Here is a 27,770-nt window from a genome sequence, read left to right on the forward strand (position 1 = left end):
TGAGCAGAGAGACTGATGAAAGCTTTGTAGAAATGCAAGGTTAACCTAAAATGCAAGGCTGGCATGGTGATATTTGCCGAATGAATAACTACTTCTTAAACAATGATTCCATGTGTCTGCAATATTTAATCGCAGGTACCTTGGCAACAAGACGAGAATAGGACATACCTGGAAATTCTAATTATAGGTCAGAATATGGATAGTGACAGTAGATAAGGTCATTGGAGCCTTAGTAAGCTCGGCCTTACAAAACGAAGATAAATAAAATTCACAGGGCCCTGAAAAAGTAGACGAGTCGGATGTTAACCCACTAAGATGTTAACTTATTAAAATAACACCAAATCATAAGTCGTGCTATATTTATTTTTCGTCATTAGCAAAGTTGGATTTCACAATCAAAAGAATTCATCTGTATGTTATGTGATAGGATAAGCAGAGTTTCAAGCAATATAGTTCATACCTGGCCACAAAAAATTAACAGCTGGCCAACCTCAAAATTTAGTGTGAATCCATACAGACTCTTTAAATAGAAAGCACTTGAACAGAATGCAGCTTCCTATAAACGCAGTTCCAGAAAAAGGCTGAAATAGAGTTATGTAAAAAAAAAATTATTATTCATTTTTCTCATAAAAGTTAAAGGCAAATAAAATTGAAAGAAATTCGAGAAATACTCAAAAGGAAGTCGACTGGTTTTCACAACTATCAGGATCCTCTGCAAAAAAAGAGGTCGATAGGAAAACTCATGTCACAAGGTAATAATAATAAAAAAAACATTTTAATTCCCAAAGACAAATAATTAAAACATAATTCGTAGCATAATTAAAACATAATTTTACTGTTCATCATGCGTCATCGTCTGTTGCGTCATCGTCTGTCAACACTTCAAGGTCATGAGCAGCTCGACGCTATGCACATCGAGCCTCAATTCTCGCCTCTTGGAGAATAACCGCTCGAACGGCGTGCATGTCCCACAAATGGACAGCAACTCCAACGCAACGTATGAAAGATTCGGAAAGGTCTTTTCGCCTACGCTCCCCCACCAACTCCATGCATCCCATTTGCCCCAGCAGAGCGGATCACTGAGATAAGTTTCCAATTCCTGCCTCGGCAAGATCCTCTGTGTCGGGCCCCTCATTCGCTTAATCTCCTAGAAGAACAAAGACGACAAATCCGGACTCCTTTTGGGACGAGAACTTTCTTCATTATCGATGGCATTCTCATCCTCTCCATCAGTAGCATCATCCAGGAGTCCTTGCATAAAAGACAGAACATCACCATGGCTGGGATTGAGGATTTCCCTCTTCATAAACGGGTCTAGAACACCTGCCGCGGTGAAGGATTTGTTGCGCCACAACATTGCTGCATACTTTGCGAGCTTCGTCTTCATGGCAATACAAGCATGTTAGGTCATGGAGGATACTTAGTAGGGTTTAAGCTAACTAATGGGCCCGAGACCTTGTACTCTGTAATAGCCTAACCCTAGGAGATATTAATAAAAATAACTACTTCAGGCCCAACATGGGCCGCCTAACTTCCCACCAAGGGCCCATTAAGGGCCCATTAGTGTAGGCCCAGTAGGGCCCATATATTAGGCCCAGTAGGGCCCATATATTAGGCCCAGTAGGGCCTAATATATGTTGGGCCTGACCACAGTCAGGCCCAACTCTCCAACGGCTGAAACCCAGCCGTTGGAGAGTCCAGCTGCTTTAAAAGCAGCTGAACCTCTCTGTTTCAAACAGTCATATATTCAAAATATATGACCGTTGGAAACAGGGAATATTCCTTAGGAATATTCCCTTTCTAACAAGTGAAGTTTTTCTTCTATAAAAGGGGGCCCAGTTCAGCAATAAAAATTATTCCTTCTTGCCCCAAATTCTTCTCTCTTCTTTTTTCTCTTTCCATTAATCACAAAGCATGACTGATCAATGCCCGTTGTTCTGGCGATAACGTTCTCTTGGTTGATGATTCTAACCTCTTTTCTTCATCCTCCAAGTGTTTCATCAATCCATTCACTAAGGCGATGACCTCAGACACCGGCGTCTTTGACTTGCAGACGTGAGGAATTGCCACGCTGAAAGGCCCAAGAACATGAATGAACTCCTCCAGCATATCCCATTCGTCATCGGCGACACCAAAGTTCTCGCCAGTCGAGGCGAGGAAGGCCACTGCTGCTTTACTAAGGACTTCTCTCTTTGCTGTTGCAGCTTTTAACATTCCGAATGTGCTGATCCATTTCGTCGGACAATCCAAAGGAATTCTCTTCACGTCCTGTTCTAGTTCTTGGGACAACCTGTGGACTGCAGTGACTAGCCTTCTAACTCGAGCCACAACGTTTCCTAGCGAGGTGGTGTTGGCATGTTGAGGAGAAATGTCTTCATTAACCTTGACTTCTCTGCTGTCCTCTTCCGGGTTGTTGGTAAGAAATGGCTGTGTAATATGAAGATGTTTGAAGCCTGCTTGGACTACAAGATTCAGAATATGGACGACGCAGGGAACATGTCCGTCGGCGGTGAAGCGCATATTTATGTCCTTTAATTTCTCCGCTAGGATAGTCATCATCTTCTTGTTGGTTGAGGCATTATCTGAGGTCACTGCGAGGACCTGAATCAAGCAAAAAAATGGCGACTGATTAAATTTTGATGAAAAAAATAAGAGAATATCAAGCTGCCACAGACCTTTGATTCCAGCTCGAATTCTTTTAGCACGTGGAGTATAACATCGGCCATGCTCTCAGCGTTGTCCTTGTCGACCAACTCCCGAACGGCGAGGAAACGCTTGCACAAGTTCCAAGACATGTCCACCCAGTGAACAGTTATGCCCATGAGAGTGCAATCATTTTCCACAGTCCATGCGTCTACAGTGAGCGACACCTGGTCAACGTTAACAAAGGAGTCCGCAAGATTCTCCTTAACGGCTAAGAAAATTTTCCGTGAAATACTTTTCGCAGCCTTGGCAGTGGGGAAGTGCACGTCTGCCTGAGCAAAATGCTGCCACATTTCCTTGAAGGCCTCATTGTCAACGATGCTCCAAGGCGAGTCTGTTAGGTGTAGAAAACGAGCTATTACCTTGTTTGTATTCTCGGGGCTCAAGCGCTTGCAAGACTGCCTATTTGATGAGGCATTGTCAAACAAGTCAGCAATTGGGGGCTGATTGTGGGCTATGCCGTTTATTTTGTCGTAGACCTCGGGATGAACACTCTTAAGATGCTTTTCTAATGATGTTTTTCTAATGACAATTGGGGGTTCATTGATCTTCTAATTTGGAGTTGGCAGTGTATGTGAACTGCACCCCCCCTGAATGTCTCCAAATGATGATGCGCTCAAATCCTGATCAGAACCAGTGCGCGTGTAGTTCCTGACAGACTCCATACTTGTTTGTCTGAAATCATGAAACAAACCTGTTCATTCATAATGGAAAGATGTAAGAGTCCTCTTTAACAAAACTTACATTTTTTTCTTAATCTAATTTGTCCCTCTCTCTGTTCCAAATTCAATCAAATGGCGCAGAGTGCTTCCATTCCTCTAATGTCAAGCATTATTGGGGTTGGTCTGCATTCTGTGATGGGTGGTCGGGAACCTAAACAACTCCTTGACATAAACGGGCGCATATCTAATTACTTCAATTATGATTAATCAATAAAGCAAACATAAAACACAAAATGATATCTAGACATTTTAAAATAAATATTAATTTGACGAATAGATAAATAAATATACGGAGAGATAGATAGGTATGAAGTATGTGGGTAAATAGATGAACAGATAGATATATAGACGTATAGAAACATAGATAGATAAATGGATAGATGGATGACTGGGTGGATGGGTGCATCGATAGATATAACGTAAATAGGAAGATTTAACGTAGATTGATAGAAACAGTAAAAAACTTACAAAAATGTTGAGCACCTTTGAGCAACTGGCGTATAAAACGCACTCTACTCAATTCCCGTTCAAAAAACTGCTGAATCTCTACGATGTGTGCAGAATAACGAAATTAATTACACAAGGAAAGAGGAAAACTAAGCACTAGTTCAACCAAAAGAAGTAAAATTTCAAGGTGAAAGCAGTAACAGTCCGTTGTGCGCAAGATGGAAGACAGATCGGAAGAAAAATCAATGAGAAAATCACGAGAGAATAGATAAATGATAAAACGAAAGGGCACGGGAATTGAATAAATGATAAAACAAATGCAATCCCCCCGAAAAATACTAGCGACAATACGAATGAATCTCTGCAAGCGGCTCGGCGCGAGATTCAAATTGCCGCCTGGAATCACTCATGAAGTAATTTGATCGACGGAGAATATAATTAAATAAACATGAAACAAATGTAATCACTCAAGAAATACAAGGAATAATACTGGCGAATCTCTTCATTTGATCAGGCACGAGATACAAATTGCTGCGTCGAATCACTCGTGATGTATTGCGATCAACGGAGACTATAATTAAATAAATTATGAAATACAATGCAATCCCGCACGAAAAAACGAGCGAGAATACGAGTGAACCTCTGCAATCTATCTAGGGCGAGATACAAATTGCTGCTTCGAAACCCCTCATTAACTAATTTAATCAACGGAAACTATAATTAAATAAACTGGGAAATAAAATGCAATCCCGAAAATACAATGGAGAATACAAGGGAATATCTGCAATCGATCTGGCGCGAGATTAAAAATTGCCGCATCGAATTACACATGAAGTAATGCGATCAACGGAAAATATACTTAAATAGATTATGAAACAGATGCAACTCCTCGCGAAAATACAAGCGAGAACACAAGGGAGTATCTGCAATCGATCTGGCGCGAGGTACAAATTACTGCGATGAATCACTCATGAAGTAACGTGATCAAATGAGAATATAATAAGATAAGTGAAAAAACAAATGTAATCTCTCGCGACATACAAGCGAGAATACGAGTGAACTTCTGCATTTGATCTGGCGCGAAATTATAAATTACGGCATCGAATTACTCATGAAGTAATGCGATCAACAGACAATATCATTAAATAAATTATGAAACAAACGCAATCCCTCACGAAACTACAATGGAGAAACCAAGTGAATATCTCCAATCGATCTGGCGCGAGATAAAAATTACTGCAACTGATTAAATGTGATCAGCGGAGGATAAAATGAAAAAAAATGATAGAAAGGAAATGCGAAGATAGGAAAACATATGAATGCCGATTAATACAAAAAAATGAAAAATCGAAAGAATCGGCCGCCAGGAATGGCAACCTACGTGGTTTCCATGGCTGCCGCGGCGGCGGGAGATCGAGCTTGAATAATGTATTGAGATTTATACGATATATGTACAAACTTGAATAATCAGAAGAATTTGAATTCATATGCGATATAAATACGATTTCAAGAGAATGTTTACTAATTTTAAAAGTATATTAATAGAGATAAATAATGTATAATTAATTTTAAAAAGTGTTCTAAGTAACCTTATAAATATAGAACTCGAGAAATATGTAATTTTAGGATTTGACGCAATTTAAATCGTCTATCTTATATTTTAATAAGGTTTTTCAGCTTAGTAGGTGTCATTATTTGTTATGAAATAGACACGGAATTATAAAAAAAGTGTAGACAAATTAAATAATGTAAATTAGCGCTTAAAATAAAATTTGAACGAGGAGAGAATTCTATGTTTATATACAAATAGATTTGAACGATGAAAGAATTATAACTTATTTGAAGATATGGTCATGATTATTTTGTATTATTCAATGGACATGGAGTCTTAAAAGTAATTAAATAATTTGAAATGAAGTTGTATTGTATGTATAAAAATGGTTTGAGCTATAATATTAATAGTATGAAGTAATAGTAGTGAAAACATGTAAACATACAAAAGATGAAGAGATGCCTAGGGGTTAAAAGAAAACCATTACAAAACCATGAAAATCTGACTTAGGATTATGTGATATAAAACTGGTTGTTCCATCAAACTATCTATATAAGATCAAACGGTGTAAGTGGAAGATCAGAATTTATTTTCGTATCATGAAAGCCATTATTGAGGCTCGTGTTTTTCTTACCTGGTCAAAAAGGCATGGTAGTCATGCGATCTACCATTATTAAAGATTGACAAAGCCAACAAAATATATGAAACTCCATGATAAGATATACACAAGTTTGGGCATATATTCATGACCTTGTATATTGAAATGCTGTCTTATTATGATTTCTTTCTGGTGTAATTGAGCAAAAAAGTTATATGAATGGTACTTTCGATATAGTAATGTGAGGTATGACAGAGTTTGATATTTTACTAAAAGAGTGTTGAGTTCAGATTTTTATGGAAGGTTAATCCACGTTTGTATACATGTCAGGATACTCACTGGGTGACTATACTTTTTTATAAAATGAGTCAAATCCAGAATGAAATTAAGATATAACCCATGTATGTTGAAATGAAAGAAAGTTGAATCCAAAGATGATGAATGTAGTTTCAAATCAACTTAACTGCCCCTCCCTATAAGCATGTGTATATTGAAACTAGGAGTAATTCTAGATTGATCAATTGATCCATTATTTTGAACCACATTCATGTTTGGACAAAAATAATTAATATTTCCATAAAAATAAATATTTATGGATAAAATCAATGGCAATGTTTCTATTCCACATGGAATGTACAAAATAAACTGAACATATAACATAACAGATATAATCATTTGCTAAAACTTATATTTAAAAATGACACAATAGTGCAATTATCATCAAGTTACCCAACTTTTATAGTTATCAATTATTCAACTTGTTGTGTATCCAAAAACTCATAATTATATATTTTATCTCTTACATCTCATCAATGATTGGTTTTCTCAGTGTGGCTATCAAATTTTAGGAACTAGACATAAAAATATGGATGTGTAATAACTATCATTGCTGGGATGTGTAAATTTTTGGGTTCTAGAGGCCTACATATGGATGAACAAATCAAAACGATACGCGGCGAAAGACATTTGTGAATTGAATGACATCATTAAAACCATGAAATGAAGTACCTTTACAAGGATCGCATCTGTGATTTCTGGATCCTGGAGCGAGTTGAGTCGAGCTACTCAAATGTGCAGCCTCTAGATGTATTCACGTGATCCTCGGCACGTCGTATCTCCTCCTCCTCATTGATGAGCCCCATTCAACTTCCACCGTTGTCGTTACGCCGTTCCAATCGCATCGAGCATGGAGAGGGGGTGTAGGGAGAGTGGAGAAGAAGGGTAAGGCCCCTGAACAATTCTGACCTGGGTGAATTTCGTTCACAGCCTTAAGTATATCTTCCGCTATTTATATTAAGTGGGTATTTTTCGTAAAACCCCCAAAACTTAAGTATATCTCCTGACGTCCAAAAAACCATTTGCATGTGAACCCCTGGCCAAATGTATCAATCTACTTATTGGCTTGAGCAGTCCAATAACCTTTATTAGCCTACCAGATTAATTAACTATATCATCATACATATTAATTAATGTCAGATTTAACCCAATTGATAGGTCGAGTTTCGTTTAGGCATGTTATTGATAATTCTAACACATGAGGACGGCACTCATATTCCTCACAAGGTGGAATCCGAATTGTCGAAGAGAGTTTCGTTTAAGCATGTTATTGATAATTCTAACACTTCATGCAGATGAATAAGGATGAATGGATGAAGAAATCATCTAAAGAATTCATGATACATTGCTAAGGGACTAGCAATGATTTAAGTGGGGGGGTATGATAACATGCAAATTAATATACTTAATTACTGAATTATACATTCTATTTATGTGTTTTAATGGTCATATTCGCATGTTATCATGATAAAATACATTGAAATCAGTTAACATGTCGTTTTTCTATTATTTCATATTTTTTATCATTTTTTACATGGAATTTGACATTGTTTCAGTGAAGAAATATTTTTACATGATTTTATTTGCTTGGTTTAAGGTCAGTAAATCATCTCCTGATTTTTCTGAATTTTTCCCATATTTTTATGAATTTTTCTGAATTTTTCTGACCATTATTTAGGCAAGAAATGATTTTTATTTAATTAAATAATATATTGATTATTTATTTTGCATTTTAAATGCATTTAAAATGAATATCCACGTCATTCGCCCGAAATTCGCGAATGAAGGATATATTAATTAAATAAGAAAGGAGAGAAGAGAGGAGAGAGATAGGAAAAGTCAAATAGAGTGATTAAAAGAGAGAGAGAGAAAAGCGGAAGAGAGAGGAGAGAGAGTAGAGCGGCTAGAGAGGAGAGAGAAGAAAAGATATTTAATAGGAGGAGAGAGATTTGAAAAGTCAGAAAGAGCGGCTAGAGAGGAGAGAGAAAACAAAGGCGGAAGAGAGAGAAGATAGAAAAGTCAGGAAAAGCGGCTAGGAGGAGAGAGATTAAAAAAAAAACGGAAGAGAGAGAGAATAAAATAAAACAAAGAGAGATGCATATTTGGTCGGTGGGCCGCGTGCAATAATTGCACGCGGCCACCGACGTATTTTGTTAAATTAAAAGATGCCAAATGGCGTCGATTTCCGCATACGCAGAAATCGACGCCCAATGATTGCTTTTAAAAGCAATCAAAACGGCGTCGATTTTCCGCGTACGCGGAAATCGACGCCGATCATTGGCGTTCATTTAAAACAATGAATTTTTTTCTTTTTCTCTCTCTCTCTTCTAACCAAGCGAAAAAAGCACTATTTTGTCCTTTTCTGTTTTCTTAAAAAGCAGCGAAAAAGTGCGGCCGACGCGGACAACGAGGGTGCACGTGTCCCGAAACACGGAAAGCGAGAAAATCAAGCCCAGCCAATAGGAAATTCCAATTTTTTAGAGAAAATAAAAGAGATCCAACGGCCCACATTTGATCTCACTAAAACTGCGATATCTTGAGATCTACAACTCCAATTGGGTTGAAATTTTGAGGGCAGGTTCGTCTTTTCCTCCTCTACAATCTGGACGGTTGGATCTTTAAATAGAGGTCAGAAAAAAAGGCAAAATTCACTTTTGGAGGCTCTCCCCAAGCAATTGGCCAGGAAGGACACAGGAGGCATTCTGGAAGTCGTCAGATCTGGATCTCTTTATCAAATTTGTAAGTTTCTGAATTGTATTTGATCATCTTCTAGAACGATTCGAAAACGCCTTGGCATGGGCGAAATGTACATGCCCTAGATTCATGTTTTGAATGCATCAGCACTTCTTTTTGATTTGGATTCGAGATCTGACTTTTGATAATTAATTCTTAATCATTTTAGGACATTTCTGCTTCATTACATTTTTAATTTAGGGTCGAAATTGGGGCTTTCCCCAATTTCTTCACTTTCTCTCTCTAGATTTCGGTTTTTATTGTTTAGGAATTTAATTTAATATATAAAAAACCCAAAAATAAAATTTGAACCGAAAATTCATCCATTTTGAACTCCAATTCAAAAATCACTTTCTTGATTATTAATTTCCCAATTTTAATTCTGAAAATTATTATAAATTTTATTAAATTGGGAAATTAATAATTTATATTTTTATGAGCTTAAAATAATAATAATATTCTTATCTGGAATTATCTGACCGAAATCAAAATTAAGTTTTACTTAATTTTGATTATTTTAAGAATATTATTTAATATTAATTGAATTAAATATTGCAAAATTCAAAATTACTTGACTTGATTAATAAAAATTGTTTGAAAATTCTGAATTGTTGCCTCCTTGCGGATCGACCCCTTGCTTGCTCTATATTCTTATTTAGTCATTAAGGGAATTATAAATTTATTGCATAAGTCTAAAAAGCGCAATGACCACGTAATTTTACGTGATTTTTCGGCTTATTAGTAACCAATGACAGTAAATGTTTCATGAATGAGTTTAAACAACTACTCAGTATCTTCTAGAGCACGAGGTGTAGCGTGACACCCCACGAGCTGGAAACCTAACCTATAAATTGGGCTAAATCGATCCTTAATTAATTAATCTACATGTTAATATTGTTAATTAATAATTGTTATTGGGCAACTAAAGTTAGTAACTAGAATGATACATGGGCCTAGAGGGTCACACTCATAAGATCATAGAGGTGTTGGTGATTATATTTTACTTTATGGGGTTTTTGAGAAAAAACTTAAGTAAAATATAAATAGAGAAGGGGCACTCATTTCAAGCACCTAGGCAGCCAGTATTGAGAGCCCCCCCTTTCTCCACTCCGATCTCTTCTATACTCAACCAAGGAGAGTGTCTTCACGGTGAAAAGATCTTCAAGATTTTCAAAGAGAGTTGAAGAAGAGGTGGAGATCCAAGAGCAACGTGTTTGTGTAGATACTCTGGAGGCCGAACACATGAACAACTTCAAAATAATCTCAGAGTGGGAACTCGAGGGTGGAACAAGTTCCCCATGAGGTACATATGATGTATAGTTTCATAGATCGATTGAGAATTGATAACACGCTTCGACATCATGGAAAGCATGTTTTCCATGGTTGAACCAAGGCACATAACCCGACAAAACCAACATAACAAAGTAAAATTTTAAGTTGGAGAAAGAGAAAATAATGATTTTTTTTTTATAACTTGAAATCATCTATCTTATTTGGCTACTTCTGGAGGTATTTTATTCACACTATCCGAAAGATGGGCTCAATGTTTATCTCATCAGTCTTTACCCAAATTGTTTTTAAAAATCATGCATTTTGTACAGTGGTAGAGATGAAATCAGGTTGTCCTTAAAAAAATTCTTATGTATATATATAACAACCTAAGGTAATGTCTAATATGTTCCATATATTTCATTAATGTTTAGGTTATGGCTTCTATATACTGGTGTAGGACATACTGATGAAGGCAAATTACGTATGCAATTTTTGTGTTGTTGTAATTTTCCTGAATCAAATAATTTGATAAAATATAGAAAACTGACTCAGATGTATGGTTTGAGCAAGGTCATCTCTAGAGAGACTGGCCATTAGAGGTGCATTTAATAATTGAGTTGTTAAGGGGTAATAATACTAAACAGGATAGTAAATATAATAAGTGATAAGTAGTTAGTAAGTGAGAAAATATTAAGTGGATGAGAGAACCAAATATGAGGGATAGAATATTGGATATTATTTATAATATGTATAGATATTAAAATAAGAAAGTACGAAATTGAGAGGAACTACTAGTGTTATAGTTACGGATGGTATTAGTATAGGTAGTCAAAGAAGTAAAGCAGATTAAGAAGATAGATAGAATAGTTAGAAAATTATGAATATGAGCTAGGATGTTATTTATTTAATTGATAGTAAGTTCAATCTCAGATAGGAGATAGGTACAATAATACTGAATATTAAGACTTAATTAGATAGTGAAGAGTAATTTATTCTTAGTAAGATGTAAGGAGTTAATTATTAGGAATAGTTATTGTGATAAGAAGTAATAAGAAGAATAATGGTGGTAGGGTTTTGATGGATAGGGAGAGATTATTTAAGTATATATACGTGAGATAGAGAAAATCTTTATAAATGCTAAGACTTTAAGATTAAGATTAAGAGAGATAGGGAGAGAAGGAAGAATTATCTAATTTATAATATAATTAAGTAGCTAGATAGGGAGAGAGAGATTAAGAATAGGTAGAATAATTAATAGGATCAATTGGATGAATTTTAGTGGGTATTTTAGGCTTTCTATATTTATGATTACTTTAGAATACTAGAAATATGATCTATATGGGTAAATAAATTTAATGGGTAGTTTTAATTTTTTTTTTATATTATAAAATCAGGATAAAAGTAAGAGTAAATCGTCAGTGTCCAGAAGCTGTTTGTGAAAACACCTCAACAAAGCTAAAGTATCAAACAATAGTCAAAATGGGAGATATCTACCAAATATGGTTAAGAGGATCACTGGAAACGCCCTGATTTGGGCAATTGAGGATGGGGACGCCCTTTGCTGTCCCCTGACTTCGACGTGTGTCTCAACTATCCTCCTCTATGTAGGCGCACTCCTGAGATATTCTACTCCCTCTTTTGTGCATTCTTGAGCAAGGAAAACCTTCTTGGAGGTGTCCCAGCTTCTAATTTGGCTAGACAAGCTATGGCACGGTCTCCTGTCGCTGCCAAGAAGATGAATCGGAAGATGCCCAAATTAGGGGCCTTCGAATCCCTTTAATAGCTTGGGAAGGACCTCCCATGACCGTTGATGCAGTGGGAAGACCTTGGGGTTCCTCCCTAGCCGTACAATTCCCCTAGCGGTCCCCCTGGCCAAAAATTATCGTCCGCCGATGGTGTTGACAGCCCGAGGCAGGGATGGATAGAAATGCCCCTGGTCGTCCGATCCCCTTTATATGGGGTCCAACGGCTGCAATTAAATCACAGATGTGGACCCCTTTAAGTTTGGTGCACCCATGCCTTGTCATCTACCTCATCAGTGTTTGATAGCCAATCAGAAGGCCTGAAAAAGAAATAAACCCAATTAAATAAAACAAGGCAGACCCACCATCCAGTCTTCCATGAGAAGATTGGATGGATGAGATCATGTCCATTTAGTTGAAAAGGCTCAACATGACACGGGCCTCGGGCCGAGTCGGCTCAAAGCTTGGTCATAATTTCTTTCTAAATTTCATAAGATCGCAGCTTTTTGGGCCGCGATCACTTTGTTTCTTCCTGTCTCGGCTTGATGCTTAGCTAAACTTACGGAAGCAAATATAATCCCATATCAGAAAACTCGAAGTTAAGTTCCGCTATGAAAATCACATACAATGTTATAGATTGAATTAAATAAAAGACTTCCCTATTGCGCACATGCATGGGTCCTTTGCGGGGCCTCCTTAGGTCTGTTGTTGGGCCTCTATGAGCTCCTTAGTGGGCTTTTTGGGGCGTGTGCAGGGTGCCACCGCCCCTTGCTGGCTGTAGGTTGGCTAGAGCACCCTACGTTTGCCCACATGTGGCTGGCTCGGGCGCCACTGCCCTTCGGCTCAGCCATAGCTGCCGCCTAAAGCCAATTTTTTTATTCTTTTATATATATACTTTATTCCTCCATCTTTCTCTTTTTTATTGATTAACTTTGACCTCATCCCTGCAAAAGCATAGATTGACATGCTAGAAGGAGCATTAATTTCATTTATACAAACAATGTTTTTAAACAACTTTTCACTGATAAATACTTGGAGTTGTAAAATATGTAAAAATTACATTCAAATGCATTTTTAATCATTTTCTCCGTTTAGTGCATGAAATGAAAATATGTGTTCAATGAAGGTAATACAAATAAAATGATTCCAAAATGACTTTAAAATGTGTATGATTGCATGCCTTAATTAGGATTTATCACATACCAATGTCATTTATGGTTAAAGGTCAAGTGGGTTGGACGATCAACACGCTTCTGATACTAAATTCATTAAACTCATAAAGAATGAGTATTCGCTTTGTGGTATTATTCAAAACTATTGTGGTTGAGAATTGTATTTTGATCCCTATAGTGGGAAGGGAAAAACATGTGATTTTAGATTTGTATTTGAAATGGACTCGAGGTCATAAAATCAGAACTTTATTCCACATCCTTTTTGAATGGTTCATATTCACTATGGTTGTTGATATTTGAGTTAGTTTTATATACCATTATTTTTATATGCATACATAAATTATTATCAAGTTCTAACAGAAACTTCTTAACACAGGATATCCAACAAAGCTGAATATACCGAAGGGGAAAAAAAAAGTTCAGTGGTTGTGTTACTGTGAATTGCATCCTTCTTAATAAAATATTAAGAGCTCTTGCTGCATATTTCAACAAAAGTAAGATCATAAAATGAGAAGAAAACAGTAAACTGCTTCCTATATGAATTTTTTTGTCTACAAAACATCATTTTTCTGAATGCAAGAGATCTAGGATTTCAATTCATTGGGTCAGCTTTAATAATTATTAGGTGATTCACATTAAGTAAACTTAGGTCTTCTCATTTATTTTGTAAACCTCAACATTACATAAGCTGACTGACAAATGATTCATACATATTAATCTAGAGGTTATCATCACTTTGTAAACAAAAAGGGACAGGTTGTATTTCTCCATTGATCACTTTGTCCTAATACATTCGAAAATTGAGATCTGTTAAGGTGGAGTTATAGGTCTTGAATATGAATATGTTTCCCTTCATAGTGGCACTTTGAGACTTCAAAAGAACTTTCTAACAATTGCAAGTCAGCAAATGTTGAGGTTTTTTACTAATGTTATAGAATGATGTTTCCAAACAATATTAATCAAAAAACCCAGAATGCAGAGTCCAAAGCATCGGCCATTTATCCTAAATTAAAGCTCTAAAACACTAACACTACATATCTATTTTTCTCAACTCTTCCACTGGAACTTAGACACCAGCAGAAGAAACATTACTTAAACACCTTAAAGTTGATTGGAGAACACAATAAATATTTGCTGGATTCTAAGACACAAATATTGTCAAATAAACTAACTGAGCTGTAAAAAAAGCTCTTTGCTTTGCTGTAAGATTTTACATAATTGCAATCATAAACAAAATGAAATATGAATAGAGCAATGGCTTTTCATCCAAGGTTGGCAATTATGCCCAGTCATATACTCAGAAATGAAGATCACAATGCCTTCACAGAGATTCTCTTTCTGGAGGCCCAAAGATAACACTACACAGCAGCAGTGAATTTCTAAAATAGGCTGAAATCATAAAAAAAACTGGTAGAGAGAGAACGAAACAAAGAGAGAGAAAGAGAGAGAGAGGATGAGGGCGAAAAAGAGAGAGGAGAGGAGAGAGTGAGCGAGAGTAAGAGTGAGAAAGAGAGAGGAGGGAGAGAGAAAGATTGTGTGAGGATGAGGGTGAAAGAGAGAGAGAGAGAGATAGAGGGAGAATGAAGGTGAGAAAGAGAGAGCGAGAGAGTGAGAATGAGGGTGAGAAAGAGAGGGAGAGGGGGAGAGAGAGTGGGTCTGAGTGAGAAGGAGGGTGAAAAAGAGAGAGGGAGAGAGAGAGTGGGTCAGAGTGAGTGAGAATGAGGGTGAAAAAAATAGGGGGGAGAGAGAGAGAGAGTGAGAAAAAGAGAGGGGAGGGGGAGAGAGTGAGAAAGAGAGACAGAGAGAGAACTCTGTGTGTGTGAGAGAGAGAGAGAGAGAATAAAGCTGAGAAAGAAGAGGGAGAGGAAGGGTGAGACAGAGAGAGGAAGAGAGAGAGAGAGAGAGAGAGAATGAGGTTGAGAATGAGGGTGAGAAAGAGATAGTGAGAGAGAGAGAGTCATGGCCTGTGGAGCTTGAAGCCAAAGACCCTGGGAACGTAGCTTTGGACGGGCTTTTGAGGCTTGAGATGCCCATTGGTCATCAGGAACAGATGCGGGAAGGTGGTGCCAAAGTAAGCACCGTCAACGTCTGATGCTCATAGTCAAAGAAATTTTTTAACAGGCAACAAGAAACAAAATCATTTTCTGACATCAATTTTTGTTGGTTAATCAATGTTTCTATAAAATCCCCCATGTTTGCCCCGTTGACAATCACTAGAAGAGATGAAGAGAGGTATAAGCTCTCTTCACTATGAACACAGAATGAGAGAGGACACATGTACTAGCTTCCATGTGTGTAGAGAGATTATGAGAAATTGTAAGGAAGATCTATATATATATATATATATGGTTAATCATCAACGACTGTCCTAAGACGGAGAGATCTATATGATTTAAACAAGCGTGCACATGACCGTTGTAACATATACGAGACGTTTACTAGTTTGCAGATGTATAAAAAACACGCAAGAGAGTAAGAGAGAGAGATAGAGATGGGAAGAGAAGACAACGAAAGTGATGCTAAATATTGAACTAAAGGATGTGAAACTGAAAGCACAATAATGCCTGAATGTCGAAAGGCAGGACATTAAAAATGAATCATGGCAAAACATGCAACAAAAAAGAGGACCTATGAGCTGAGCTGTAAGGAGAGAGAAATAGAGAGAGAGAGAGATAAGTAGAAATGGCTAGCAATAAGCCAAATGTGTCTCAACTCTCCCTCTTCTGAGACACGTAGATATCGGGTAGAGAGAGATATATACAGATATATATAGAGAGAGAGAGAGATAGGGGGAGCACATCACTTAGTGCAGCACCGACAGATGTGAAAATTGCACATGGAAGATAGCTAAAAGTCGAAAGGCAGCGTATAACAAAATAGATAAACAGGTCAAACTGCCAAAAAGGAGGGCCAATGGGCTGAGCTGTAAGGTATGAGAAAGAGAGGGAGGGAGAGAGAGAGAGAGAGAGAGAGAGAGAGAGAGAGAGAAATGACTAATGATATGCCAAGTGTGTCTTCCACTGATAAGACAACCTGACGGAAGGGATAGTCTGGGCCCCAACTGGCACCTAGCCTAAGGGAAGGGACTTGAGAACCAATCTACAAACAAATGAGTAAAATACCCTTGACAAAAAATTTGGAGTTGTGCATTTGGATGAAAAGATGAAGCATGATCAGAAAAGATATTAATTCGGAAGGATACTGCCTTGATATTTTGATCTTGGGTAGTAAATATCCTCGCATTTAGGACAGTAGATCTTTACGGTGCTAGATCTAGGAATATCCGATTGACCGACAGGAAGACACGGTTGCCCACAACAGTAGATTCTTGGGCACCTCCCGAAATCGTAGCACTTGTACTTTTCTAACTGCAGAAGGAGAAATAATCAAATTAAAATATATATATATACACTAACCTCTCATATAGGTCAGCACTTGTCAATGTCATAGACGCGCATTAACCTTGATAATGATGTTGCGGGTCAATGATGAATTTTTGGGGGACTGATGATGACGATGACGTTGACAAGGCCACCATTCACGGACGACATCCAATGAAGTCAAGGCCAACCATCAACAATAACCTCATCAACATCATGATATTAACCAACCTGAAATTCATCATTGCCCCTCATTGGGATGATGATGACGATGATAATGTTGATGAATTTAAGATAGTTGACAATGACGATGACATTGACGAGGTTTTGTTGATGATGATGGTATCACAGACAATTGTCATGGTTTGTCAACACCAGTCATCAACTTGGAAAGTTTCAACTTAAAAAGGATCAACGCCATTGACATCGTGCCATCATTAACGTCAACCGGCCTAGTTGACGATGAGAATGAAGTTGACTGAAAAGTACGGGCAATAGACTAAGACAACAATGTCAATGTCAAAATCATCGGCAAACCATCAACCAACATCACTGTCACACATCAATGTCGTCGGAACGTGGCAAAAACCTACTCTCAATAATACACTTCAAACGCCGATTATATGATGCCAACTCACCATTGCTGTCATTCCCTTGCTAGTTAATATGTAGCGGACATGGATCATGCCATAGAGCATTTCCGCAGCTGACTCTATCAGTTCATTCTGTTCCCCAGTAAATGAATCACCTGTTCATTTACCAATTTTAAAAAATCATATTCACGGCAATCATACCAATTAGTTTACACGCAGTCAAAATTTAATTTGCAAGCTAGAAAACAATAGAAAAATATGTCAACTGAAATTTAAAAGTGGGACACATGCACACAGAATAAAAAATATAAACTGCCAAAAACTCCGCTTAGAAAATGCAACCGATAGGTTGTCAACACAATGCATGGGAAGAATTTTTAAATCACCTATGTATTCACCGATGCTTACAATTAGGTTTATCGTATTCATATCCAATTAGGGCACGGGCAGTCCTAATTTAACTCACGAGCAACAAGGCAATATTAAAAAAAATGGTCAACCGACACTTAAAAGCTAGAGATAGGTATTCAGAATAAAAACGACTTTTTTTTAATTTACCCTTGATTAGTCTCAAACTACTCTTAGAAAACGCCAAAACTCCTCTTTGAAGAGATGTAAAGTAGAATGGCAAAACCATGGAAAGAAAAAACTACAGAAATCGTGGCACGGAGAGAATGAAGAATCTATAGGTAGCAAACAGTCGTCAGACAGGTCAAACCAATTCAGTAACTTCTTTCAAGATAGGGATGTCAGTGATAAGAAATAAATTACAATAATGAATAATAAAGGTTCTGAGTTCCGAGAAATGCAAATAAAGGAATAAGGTTCCTTCAGGGTTAAATAAACACAGCAACTTCAGTTGGTATGTCTAAAGAGCAGATACAATATTGCAATTTTAAACTCATAACTACCGTTCAAAGTATTTTTGCCTTGTCTCTGGAATCATAAGAAATAGCTTGATGAGAAGAGAAAAGAAAGATTTCCTAAAGAGCAAAACTGAGGAGACTAGAGAAACTAATGACAGCTAGAAGCAATTCGCGAAATAGAGGGAGAGGGAAGGCAGGAAATGAAAGAGCCCGCCTTAATTGAAAGACTAGAGGAGAGATGAAAGACTGAATTACATTAGGGGTTTCCTATCTTCATATACATATACGAAAATCAAACGGAAGTCCCAAATTCCAACAAGCAAAAATAAGCAACAACAGGGAAGAGAGGGAAGATGAGAGAGGAGGGTGCCAGGAGGAACCCTGCTCCACAGCCCAGCAGTTAGGCAGATGTTGAGAAGTAGGCAACTCCACAAAACAGACCCAATTATATAGGAGAGTGATAAGGTACTGTACATCTCGTACAAGAGAAGACAAAGGAAGAAACAGTTAAATGAGAACCTAACTAAGGAGATGATGGTCAACAAGGGATACAGTGGGGGTCAGCCAAGGGCTGACCCAAAGTCTACTGCATAGAGGAGATAGAGGAAAGTCATGTGGATCGGCACATGACGACCTAGAATAAAAAGGGCTAAATCAGGCCCATTAAGGAAGAGGGGTGAAATAATAGCCCACTAGTGAATAAAGGCGGGAAGGAAAAGGAGGATATAAGGGGAAGGGGGGTCCTCAAATAAGGACACTTTCAAAGTGGACCAAGATTCGGTTAGACCTCTCTCCCTACAGGCTCCGCGTTGCATTTGACCAGGCTGAGAAAGGAGCGACGGAGATCCAGATCTTGAGCTTCGTTGGAGGTGGATTTTCGTCAGGAATTGCCGTCAAACCAGTGGAGGTGCGTACTGTTCTTCAATCGATACACTTTCGTGATAGTATTGTATCAGAGAGGTAGAAGATTAAGTGAACTAAAATTTTCCTACCTAATATAGGGTACAGAAAATGATGAAACTCCAATTCTGAGTGGAAGGAAACAAGCTTGATCGATTGATCACAAACGAGAAGAAGAAACAATAGTTTTGGACGACGAAGTAGATATAGAGGAGAGGTAGAAGATTAAGGACTAGAGCAAGTCGGATCAGCTTAGGTTGTCCAGCTGAGAGGATCTCCCTGAGCTGGCCAATCGCTCCGGCAACTTTAATGAGCAGCCTCTTGAAGAGGATGGCCCCTTTATTTATTTATTTCTTTTTGAAGAAAAAGGATGGAACCTTTATTTATAGCCCTATTCCCCAACACCTTCCTTATTTTCGAATCCCTTGCATGCTTCATTATTCCAATACATTCTTGGGAGGTTCTTATTGGAAAATTACACGAAAGTCCTCGCCTCAAACATGCATAAATAAGTAAAAATGGGAAGCAAGACAGGATAAGAGAGCAGTGTGGCAGTAGGAAGTACTGGCAGTCAGGCGGATGTAGAGAAGTAAAGAACTCTACAAAACAGACTCAATTGCACTAGAGGCTTCATACCCGTATGCAAGGATAGGAAAATTACACAAAGATCCCTACTTCCAACATGGATAAACAACAACAGCAAAATATAATATTGAAGGGCAGAACTCACTTTGGGAAGATTCCACATCAAGAATCAAGTCTAGAGCGTAGTCATAATACGGGACTTGGCTACTTAAACCACAGAGATTGAAGTCATCCTGGATATATTCGTCGTCCACTTCACAGAAAAACTCATTCCCCCTCAAGTTGCAAAACCATGATATCCAAGACGTATCTTCACCATCAGAGCCGCTCAGTTCAGATTCGTCGCTATCAGTATCTGATTCATCTGCAACATGTAAAAATAAATAAGTTTTATGGAGGAGTTCAACACCTTATTAAATCTTAAAGTTATATATACGAAAAATGATTGAAAATCAATGGAAAAATGTAAATAGAGAAGGGGCAAAATTCTACGAGGAATAAAACTGACTAATGTTTGGTCCATCGAGATAAATAATCAACTATTTTACTTAAAGTAAACACAGATTTTTTTGAGAGAATTAAAATAAACAGAAATGTGAAGAACCATTTCTTTTTGGGTCAAAAAAGGATTGAAGATCCGATATTTCCTTCTGTAGACTTTCTTCATATATCTTCAAAGTCATTATTTCCATTGAGAAATCTAATTTCTCAAAAAGACTCATGAACGAGGCAGTAGTGAGAAATATTTTCCCTCGAGATGGCAATATCTTTGACCACTCAACTCTGTACACATTCTCTTTAATTCCGCAATATGTAGAAGAAGCAGAAAATTAAATCCAACCATCGGAGAACTTGCAAAAGTTATCATTTACTTTGAGAAATCTCTTTTGGCTTAGCTGTAATATGAAATTTTTTTCTTCGAGATGAAAAATCTTTGTCCTCTAAACTCTTTTCTCATTCTATTTAATTCTGCAATATGTAGGCGGAGCAGGAAATAAAATCCAACCATCGAAAAACTTGCAAATATTAACATTTACTTTGAGAGATTTCTTTTGGCTTAACAGTAATATGAAATTATGACCTCTCAACTCTGTTCTCAGTCTCTTTAATTCTACAATACGTAGAATAAGCAGGAAATAAAATCCAACCATCGGAGAACTTGCAAAAGTTATCATTTACTTTGAGAAATCTCTTTTGGCTAAGCAGTAATATGAATTTTTTTTCCTCGAGATGAAAATCTTTGTCCTCTAAACTCTTTTCTCATTCTCTTTAATTCTGCAATATGTAGACGGAGCAGGAAATAAAATCCAGCCATCGAAAAACTTGCAAATATTAACATTTACTTTGAGAGATTTCTTTCGGCTTAACAGTAATATGAAATTATGACCTCTCAACTCTGTTCTCAGTTTCTTTAATTCTACAATACGTAGAATACGCAGGAAATAAAATCCAAGCATCGAAAAACTAGCAAAAGTTATCATTTACTTTGAGAAATCTCTTTGGCTAAGCAGTAATATGAAAAAAATTTCCTCGAGATGAAAGATCTTTGTCATCTAAACTTTTTTCTCATTCTCTTTAATTCTGCAATATGTAGAAGGAGCAGGAAATAAAATCCAATCATCGAAAAACTTGCAAAAGTTATCATTTACTTTGAGAAATCTCTTTCGGCTAAGCAGTAATGTGAAAATTTGACCTCTCAAACTCTGTTCTCATTCTCTTTAATTCTGCAATATGTAGAAGGAGCAGAAAATAAAATCCAACCATCAGAGAACTTGCTCTTTGACTGCGATTTGAGTTCTGGGAACAAGCCAGCAGAGGTGGACGGCACGACCAGCCTATCCCCTTCATTCCCATTCATCCTTTTCGATGCAGGCGGCGACAACTTCTCCAAATGCTTGTCAAGAGAATCGTTAATCGTCTTCCGGCCGAGGAACCCAGATTGTTCTCTCGACATCCCTCCTCGGTAGCTGTACATACCTTCTTACCCTTTCCTCAATCTTTCAAAATCAAAGACTTGCAACCGATTACAAACGGAAAAACCGGTAATTTGTTGGGATTTTCAACAATGAAACAAAAACCTAGTTCCAGAGCTCCCAAAGCAGACAAGCAGCGCATAATCGCTCGCCAAAATACATGCCATAGATCGATCCGCTTCTCCTCCGCGCCTCCGGATGATGATTTTGATAAAATCTGAAGTCGGAAATCGGTGAAAACTTGGAATTAAACGGAAATCTGGAGGTTCAATTTCGAGAAGAATTGAGAAGATGAGGATAAACAAGTAAACAACGTAGCAGAGATTTTTTACGGTTTATTTGCTGTATATCCTTCTTATATTTGTAACTAATCGAGTTTCACGATATAATAATAAATTATCTGAATACCCTTCAAACGGTTTTTTTGGAGCAAGAACAGGGGCAACAAAGTAAATAACATTAATGGAAGTTTTCACTGTTTGTTCTGCTGTGTATACTGTTATTAATAGTTGTAATTAATCTACGTTTACAATATAGTGATAAATTATGTGAGCGCCCTTCTTGCCTACTTTTTTTGATATCTTTTGGGAGATTCAGTTTACTTGTTTATTTTATTATGTGCATATTGTTCTTGATAGTTGTAAGTAATATACTTTTACTTTATAGTGATAAATTATCTGAGCGCCCTTCTTGCCTAATTTTTTTGGATATCTTTTTGGAGATTAAGTTTACTTGTTTATTTTATTGTGTGCATATTGTTCTTGATAGTTGTAATCAATATACCTTCACGAGATAGTGATAGATTATCTGAACAACCTTCTTGTCTAACTTTTTTTGGATATCTTGATGGAGGACCATCTGGAAGACCAAGCCCGAGTTCGTCAGTAGCTGCGCCGTGGAGCCCAAGTCAACATGAAGAATCCAAGCTTCAAGTATCAAGCTCGATGATAGGTCTCCAGAGTTTGTTTATCTTCTGCGTGTTATCTTTATGGATTTTATGGAGGGCCCTCGTGTTTTGGGGTCCCCATGTTTTTTTTCTGTTTTGGTTTTATTCGGACCATTATGAAATGCCCTCGTCACTTGGGATGTTTCGCTTAATTTGGCCCACTAGGGCAATCCTCCCTACCTTATATAAAGGAAGGTATGCCCAAAGGACCATTTGGAATTCCTTTGATGAAATTTGAGTTGTCTTCTCTCTCTGGGGTTCCCATCCTTCTACAAGGAGACCTATCTTCCGGCTTGACTATTGAAGCTGTTGTTGCTGCTGCTTTATCGGGCCTCTACAACCCCAACATCAGACAAGAACTCGTGTTGCCACAAGCATCCAGGCCCTAGCCTGTAGATCACACCATTCTTCCGCTTTCTTTCTAGTATTATTACATTCTTCAATGTCGTCCTCGCTTGCTCCCATGCCGAGAATTTTAGCGCTGTAGGTTTAGCCACTGAATCATGAGATAGGGAATTTTGTTCCTTGTGTCGGATTCGTGTCGCTCTCGATGACGGTCATGGACACTTGCGGAGAGTGATTGTCCCCCACCCCTTCAATCTTCGAGCTGGTCCGTCGGATCATTGGGAGCATGTTGGCTACCCTAATACCCTCGTGTCGTTTCCCTAGTCTTACGCCCTGGGTCCGCGGCTTCTGACGTATATTTACATTACTTTTGCTAAGCATACATCATCCAGTAACATTTGCATATCCGATTATCGGCCCCTCCCTCTGGTGTAACACTAGCCGTTCAATCTTAGCGCATGTTGTGTTACATCATATTGTATTCAGAGCCGATCATGTTAACCTCTGTGCTTAGCACCTTTGATTAACTTTTTTTTTCGTTTCCGCATTCGTTCGCATGAATCACATATTTCAAAATTCATAGCATGTGCATTCATACGTTCACGTCATCTCATCGTCGTAGGAAGAAAATGCTAGTTGTACAATTTATCTAGATATAGGATCATTCGAACATGCGCTAAAATTATGGTCTATTGTAGGTGATGAGCACTTTGATGCAGATCACGAGTATGATCCAGATATCCCTGATCTTTTGCCGGAAGATCCCGGTAGTCTGCATTATCAGGATGACTTGCCTGATCTTGCAATGGCCGAGTCGTCTGCTCTTGTCGGTAGGGACTTTAGAGATAGTGAATTAGTGAGAGGGCGAGAGAAAGAGATAATTAGACATAGAACAAGAAAAAATCAGAGAATTAGGGAGAGACCGAAAAAGAGAAATTTGGAGAATGAGAGGAAGAGAGGGAAGGAGAAAATTATAGAGCAACAAACAGAGAAGCAGATAATTAGCAAGGGAGGCAAAGAGAAAAATAGGAAGAGAATCAGATATAGAGATGGGAGATTTAGACGTTGAGGGAGAGAAAGAGATAAACAGGGAATTAGAGAGAGACAGACAGAATTACAGAGAGAAAATGAGAGAATAAGAGAGTTATAGAGAGAAAATCAGAGAGAAAGTTAGAGAGAATCAGATAGTTAGAAGCGAACAAGATAGCATAAGAGAATTAGAAAGAAAGAAAAGAGAATCAAAGAAAGATACAGACCTAAAAATACTTCAAAAAAAAAAAACGTACCAAATCCCGAATCCTATTTCCGCCTCCACTTTGACCCTCGCCCGAATCCGGCGCTAGAGATGCGAGTTCGGAGTAGAGCTGCCAAATCGGTTGGGAGAAAGTCCGATGATTTCAAGCTCGGTGATTCTCCCCGTGATGGAGTGAGAGCAGAGAATAGAGAGGATAGAAGAGACGGGAGAGAGACGGGATTACGGTGTGTACGGGCCGTCGTCGAGACTCGAGAGAGATGGAGAGAGCGAGAGTATGAGGGAGACTATTACTCTGGAAGAGGCTGGGACTCTGAGGACGAGAACGAGACTGGGAGTCTGGGACTCTGAGAACGAGAACGAGGGAGGGAGACTGGGACTCTAAGAAAGAGAACGAGAGTAAATTTTTTTTAAAAAAAAATCCTTTAAAAAAATCACACAATGAGAACCGCACAGCCGTTTATGCGAAGTTCTGTTCGTTTTCAACATTATTCTGTTCGGAAATCCAAACAGAACGACCATGTCTAATGAAAGATTATCTGACCAATCTTCTAGTCTATTTTTTATAGATTTTGTTAGATTCAGTTTACTTATTTATTTTATTCCTTGCAGATTGTTCTTGATATTTTTAATTAATATACTTTCACAAGATAGTGATAAATTATCTGAGCACCCTTATTGTCTAAGTTGTTTATACCTTTTGGTAGATTCACTATATACATTTATTTTATTCGGTGTATATTGTTATTAATAGCTTTAATTAGCCTACTTCCACAATATAGTGATAGATTATCTGAGCAAACTTTTTCTCTACATTTTTTTCGTTATCTTTCCGTAGTTTTTGTTTACCTATTTCTTTGATTTAATGCATATTTTCTTGATAGCTGTAATTAATATACTTTCATGAGACAATGATAGATTATCTAAACATCCATCTTGTCTGGGTTTTTTATGATATCATTTGGTAGATACAATTTATTCATTTATTTTATTGTGTCCGTATTGTTCTTATATTTTTAACTTAACTACATTCACAAGATAGCAATGGATTACCAGACCACCCCTCTTATCTTAATTTTTTTCTGATATCTTTTGGTATACTCGGTTCAATTATTTATTCTATTCAGTTCATATTATTTTTGTCTACGCAAGTTATCTACTTTCACCAGAAAATAATGAGTTACATGAACATCGTTCTTGTCTGATTTTTTTCTGATGTATTTTAGTGCATTCAGTTTACTTATTTCCTTTACTTGGTCTGTACTATTCTTATTCTTGCAGCAAACTTACTATTACAAAACTGTGACGAACTACCTGAACGTCCTTCTTGTATTTTTCCTGATATATTTTGGTAACTTCAGGTTAATTATTTCAGAAGTTAACTTTTATGCTCAGTAAATGTTAATTTTTTTAGTCACTTAATGTGTATATTATACATATTTATTTCTGAAAATATTTTAAATCTTGATAACACACGTGTTCACAAATAAGTAGACTAATTAAATTCATGTAAACATAACCAATTTGATTTCCATACCAATCGCGGAAGAATTAAATTGGTTTTGTAGATTAACCAAACGACCAAAAAGATATTAATTTTTTTTCATAAAATGATAACACTATCAAATTAGCCATGTATACTTTTTTTTACAAATTCATTTTCACATTGTAACACAACAATAAGAAATAAACTATGCAAGTGTGAATTATTCTTGAGATCACGAGGACAGTAATATTTGGATTATATCAAGACTGTGTTTTCACAAGCTTTTGGAGATGACCTATATCATATTTATCCTCTACGGTTTGAGATTTCTTTTGATTTACATCGGCATGAATGAGTGGAGACGCAATAGAATGAGCCTATCAATGTAAGTCCTGAAATTTGAATAAATCATTTAAAATAATAGAATATTAGTATCTATTGGAATTCTGAGTTTAATAAATGAAACCAAGTTACAATAAGTTTGGGGATAATAAATAATGATAAAATTTACCAGCATTTGACAACGATATGTTGTTTCTTTTACCAATCAATCAAATTCACAGTATCATAATCAACCAAATATGAATCTTATTTATATTGATTTTTCTAGGATAACAGTAACTGTAATCATCATATACCTAGAAAAGGCATTATTTTTGAATTTTTTATAGTCACCTGAATTGTCAATTAAGCACTGCTGTATTTTTTTATAAGAAGTGAAGGGAAATATGCATAGGACAAGGATCAGACGGATAGACTTTTAAACCCTAGAACTATTATGAAATTATTTACAATGATAAATACTTCCCTTTCATTGTTGTTTTATAAAATCTAGCTCAACCAGTGACATTGGATATGATCCCACATAAGCCACTCAAGATCACTACATTTGCTGATTATATACACAAGCTTGGTCTACATACAGAAGCCTTTGAAACACCAGCTGTGGAAGAATATGGTATCTCAATGACACATGAAGCCAAAAAATGCACTTGTACAGCAGGGAAAGATCATATTTAACTCTAGTGAATGACTTTGAGTGTCGCTTCCAAAGTGATTGAATTATATCTTCTGTTCTTGAATTCACATTTAGTGTATTTTCATTCGGCTTTAAATTTGAAAATTGATATTATTTTTGAACCTTATAAGCATTTACCTTGTGCCTGAATATACCCCAACGTTCTTACACAGTTTGACTTATGATGGGCTCAATATTTTTTTTCATTTCTAATTGGGTTTGACTTTTAAGCTCTATTTGATTTGAGTTCAGCTTAATGATTTTCTATTGTCTTTGATCATATTTCAGTCTCGATGTGAATTGGGTTCTAATCAGCCTTGAAATCACCTATCTCAATGAAGATTAGTCTTTACATATTTTCTACCAACATCACATAAATTGATTTAATCATGTATGGAGATTATTCCTGTAACCTACTTGACAATTGAATATTTCATCGAAGAGTCAACAGTATTTCTGAAATTCCTATGAGTATAGGAATTTTTTTTTGCAAACTAGATTCCCAATAACATTTGTTCTATTTATATAAAAATAGTGTATATTAAATGACATCAGCGTGTCTCAATACCAGTGTGCCAAAAAGATCCAAGAGCTTAAAAATAAAAAAATTGTCTTGAAAAAAATACCACGCGTCACATCTAAAGAAGATTAAGTCACATCAAATCTAAAAAATAAAACACTAGTACTCTCAATAAATCAAATGATTTATTCCACATTATCAAATAAAATGAAAAAATTGTATAGAAAATAAATACCCAAGGTTACATCTAAAAAAGAGTAAGACAAGTTTGAATAGCTAGTCGCTAAAAATCAAGAAATCAAATGATTTATTCTGGTCTATAGATTTGAAAATAATATTAATACAAAATGATCACACTGGATTACATCTTTGGAAGCCCAAGAAAAAAATTAAAATAACTAATCTTATATAAGTTAAGACAGACTTGAGGACTCTAGAGAATAAATACCATAGTTTACATCTAAAGAAGAGTAAGAAAAGTTTGAAGACCAAATCTACAAAAATCAAACTGGTATTTTGGTCTCAATAAATCAAATATTTTATTTTGCTCTATCGGATTCAAAGTAAAGAAAAAATTTAAAAACAAAATAATCATCCTAGGTTACATCTTCAAAAGCCCAATATTTTTT

General features: G+C 36.8%; 2 protein-coding genes across 16 annotated transcripts; both read right to left on the minus strand.

Moving 5' to 3' along the window:
- Positions 1–160: 160 nt before the first annotated feature.
- LOC144710466 (putative transcriptional regulator tpeD) lies at positions 161–5,314 on the minus strand. 13 transcript variants are annotated; one of them, XM_078584252.1, is made up of 8 exons: positions 5,254–5,314; positions 3,894–3,971; positions 3,448–3,555; positions 2,676–3,378; positions 837–2,601; positions 672–712; positions 461–581; positions 161–278 (listed from the first exon to the last, which is right to left on the minus strand). In XM_078584252.1, exons 4-5 carry the CDS (start codon positions 2,994–2,996, stop codon positions 1,906–1,908), a joined length of 1,017 nt encoding a protein of 338 aa, XP_078440378.1. In that variant the 5' UTR covers positions 2,997–3,378; positions 3,448–3,555; positions 3,894–3,971; positions 5,254–5,314; the 3' UTR covers positions 161–278; positions 461–581; positions 672–712; positions 837–1,905. The 13 variants fall into 13 exon arrangements, with proteins under 13 accessions (XP_078440378.1, XP_078440377.1, XP_078440374.1 ...); XM_078584251.1 differs by having other exon boundaries at positions 3,448–3,584; XM_078584248.1 differs by having other exon boundaries at positions 3,448–3,587.
- A 9,118-nt stretch (positions 5,315–14,432) lies between these two features.
- LOC144710177 (putative casein kinase II subunit beta-4) lies at positions 14,433–21,891 on the minus strand. 3 transcript variants are annotated; one of them, XM_078583867.1, is made up of 6 exons: positions 21,680–21,891; positions 21,378–21,598; positions 19,747–19,965; positions 17,296–17,405; positions 16,480–16,645; positions 14,433–15,365 (listed from the first exon to the last, which is right to left on the minus strand). In XM_078583867.1, the coding sequence occupies exons 2-6, from the start codon at positions 21,574–21,576 to the stop codon at positions 15,235–15,237; spliced, it is 825 nt and encodes a 274-aa protein (XP_078439993.1). In that variant the 5' UTR covers positions 21,577–21,598; positions 21,680–21,891; the 3' UTR covers positions 14,433–15,234. The 3 variants fall into 3 exon arrangements, with proteins under 3 accessions (XP_078439993.1, XP_078439991.1, XP_078439992.1); XM_078583865.1 differs by having other exon boundaries at positions 21,363–21,598; positions 21,680–21,888; XM_078583866.1 differs by having other exon boundaries at positions 21,363–21,888.
- Positions 21,892–27,770: the final 5,879 nt, after the last annotated feature.

Source organism: Wolffia australiana, chromosome 12, assembly GCF_029677425.1.
Source record: "Wolffia australiana isolate 7733 chromosome 12, ASM2967742v1".
Classification (NCBI taxonomy): Eukaryota; Viridiplantae; Streptophyta; class Magnoliopsida; order Alismatales; family Araceae; genus Wolffia; species Wolffia australiana.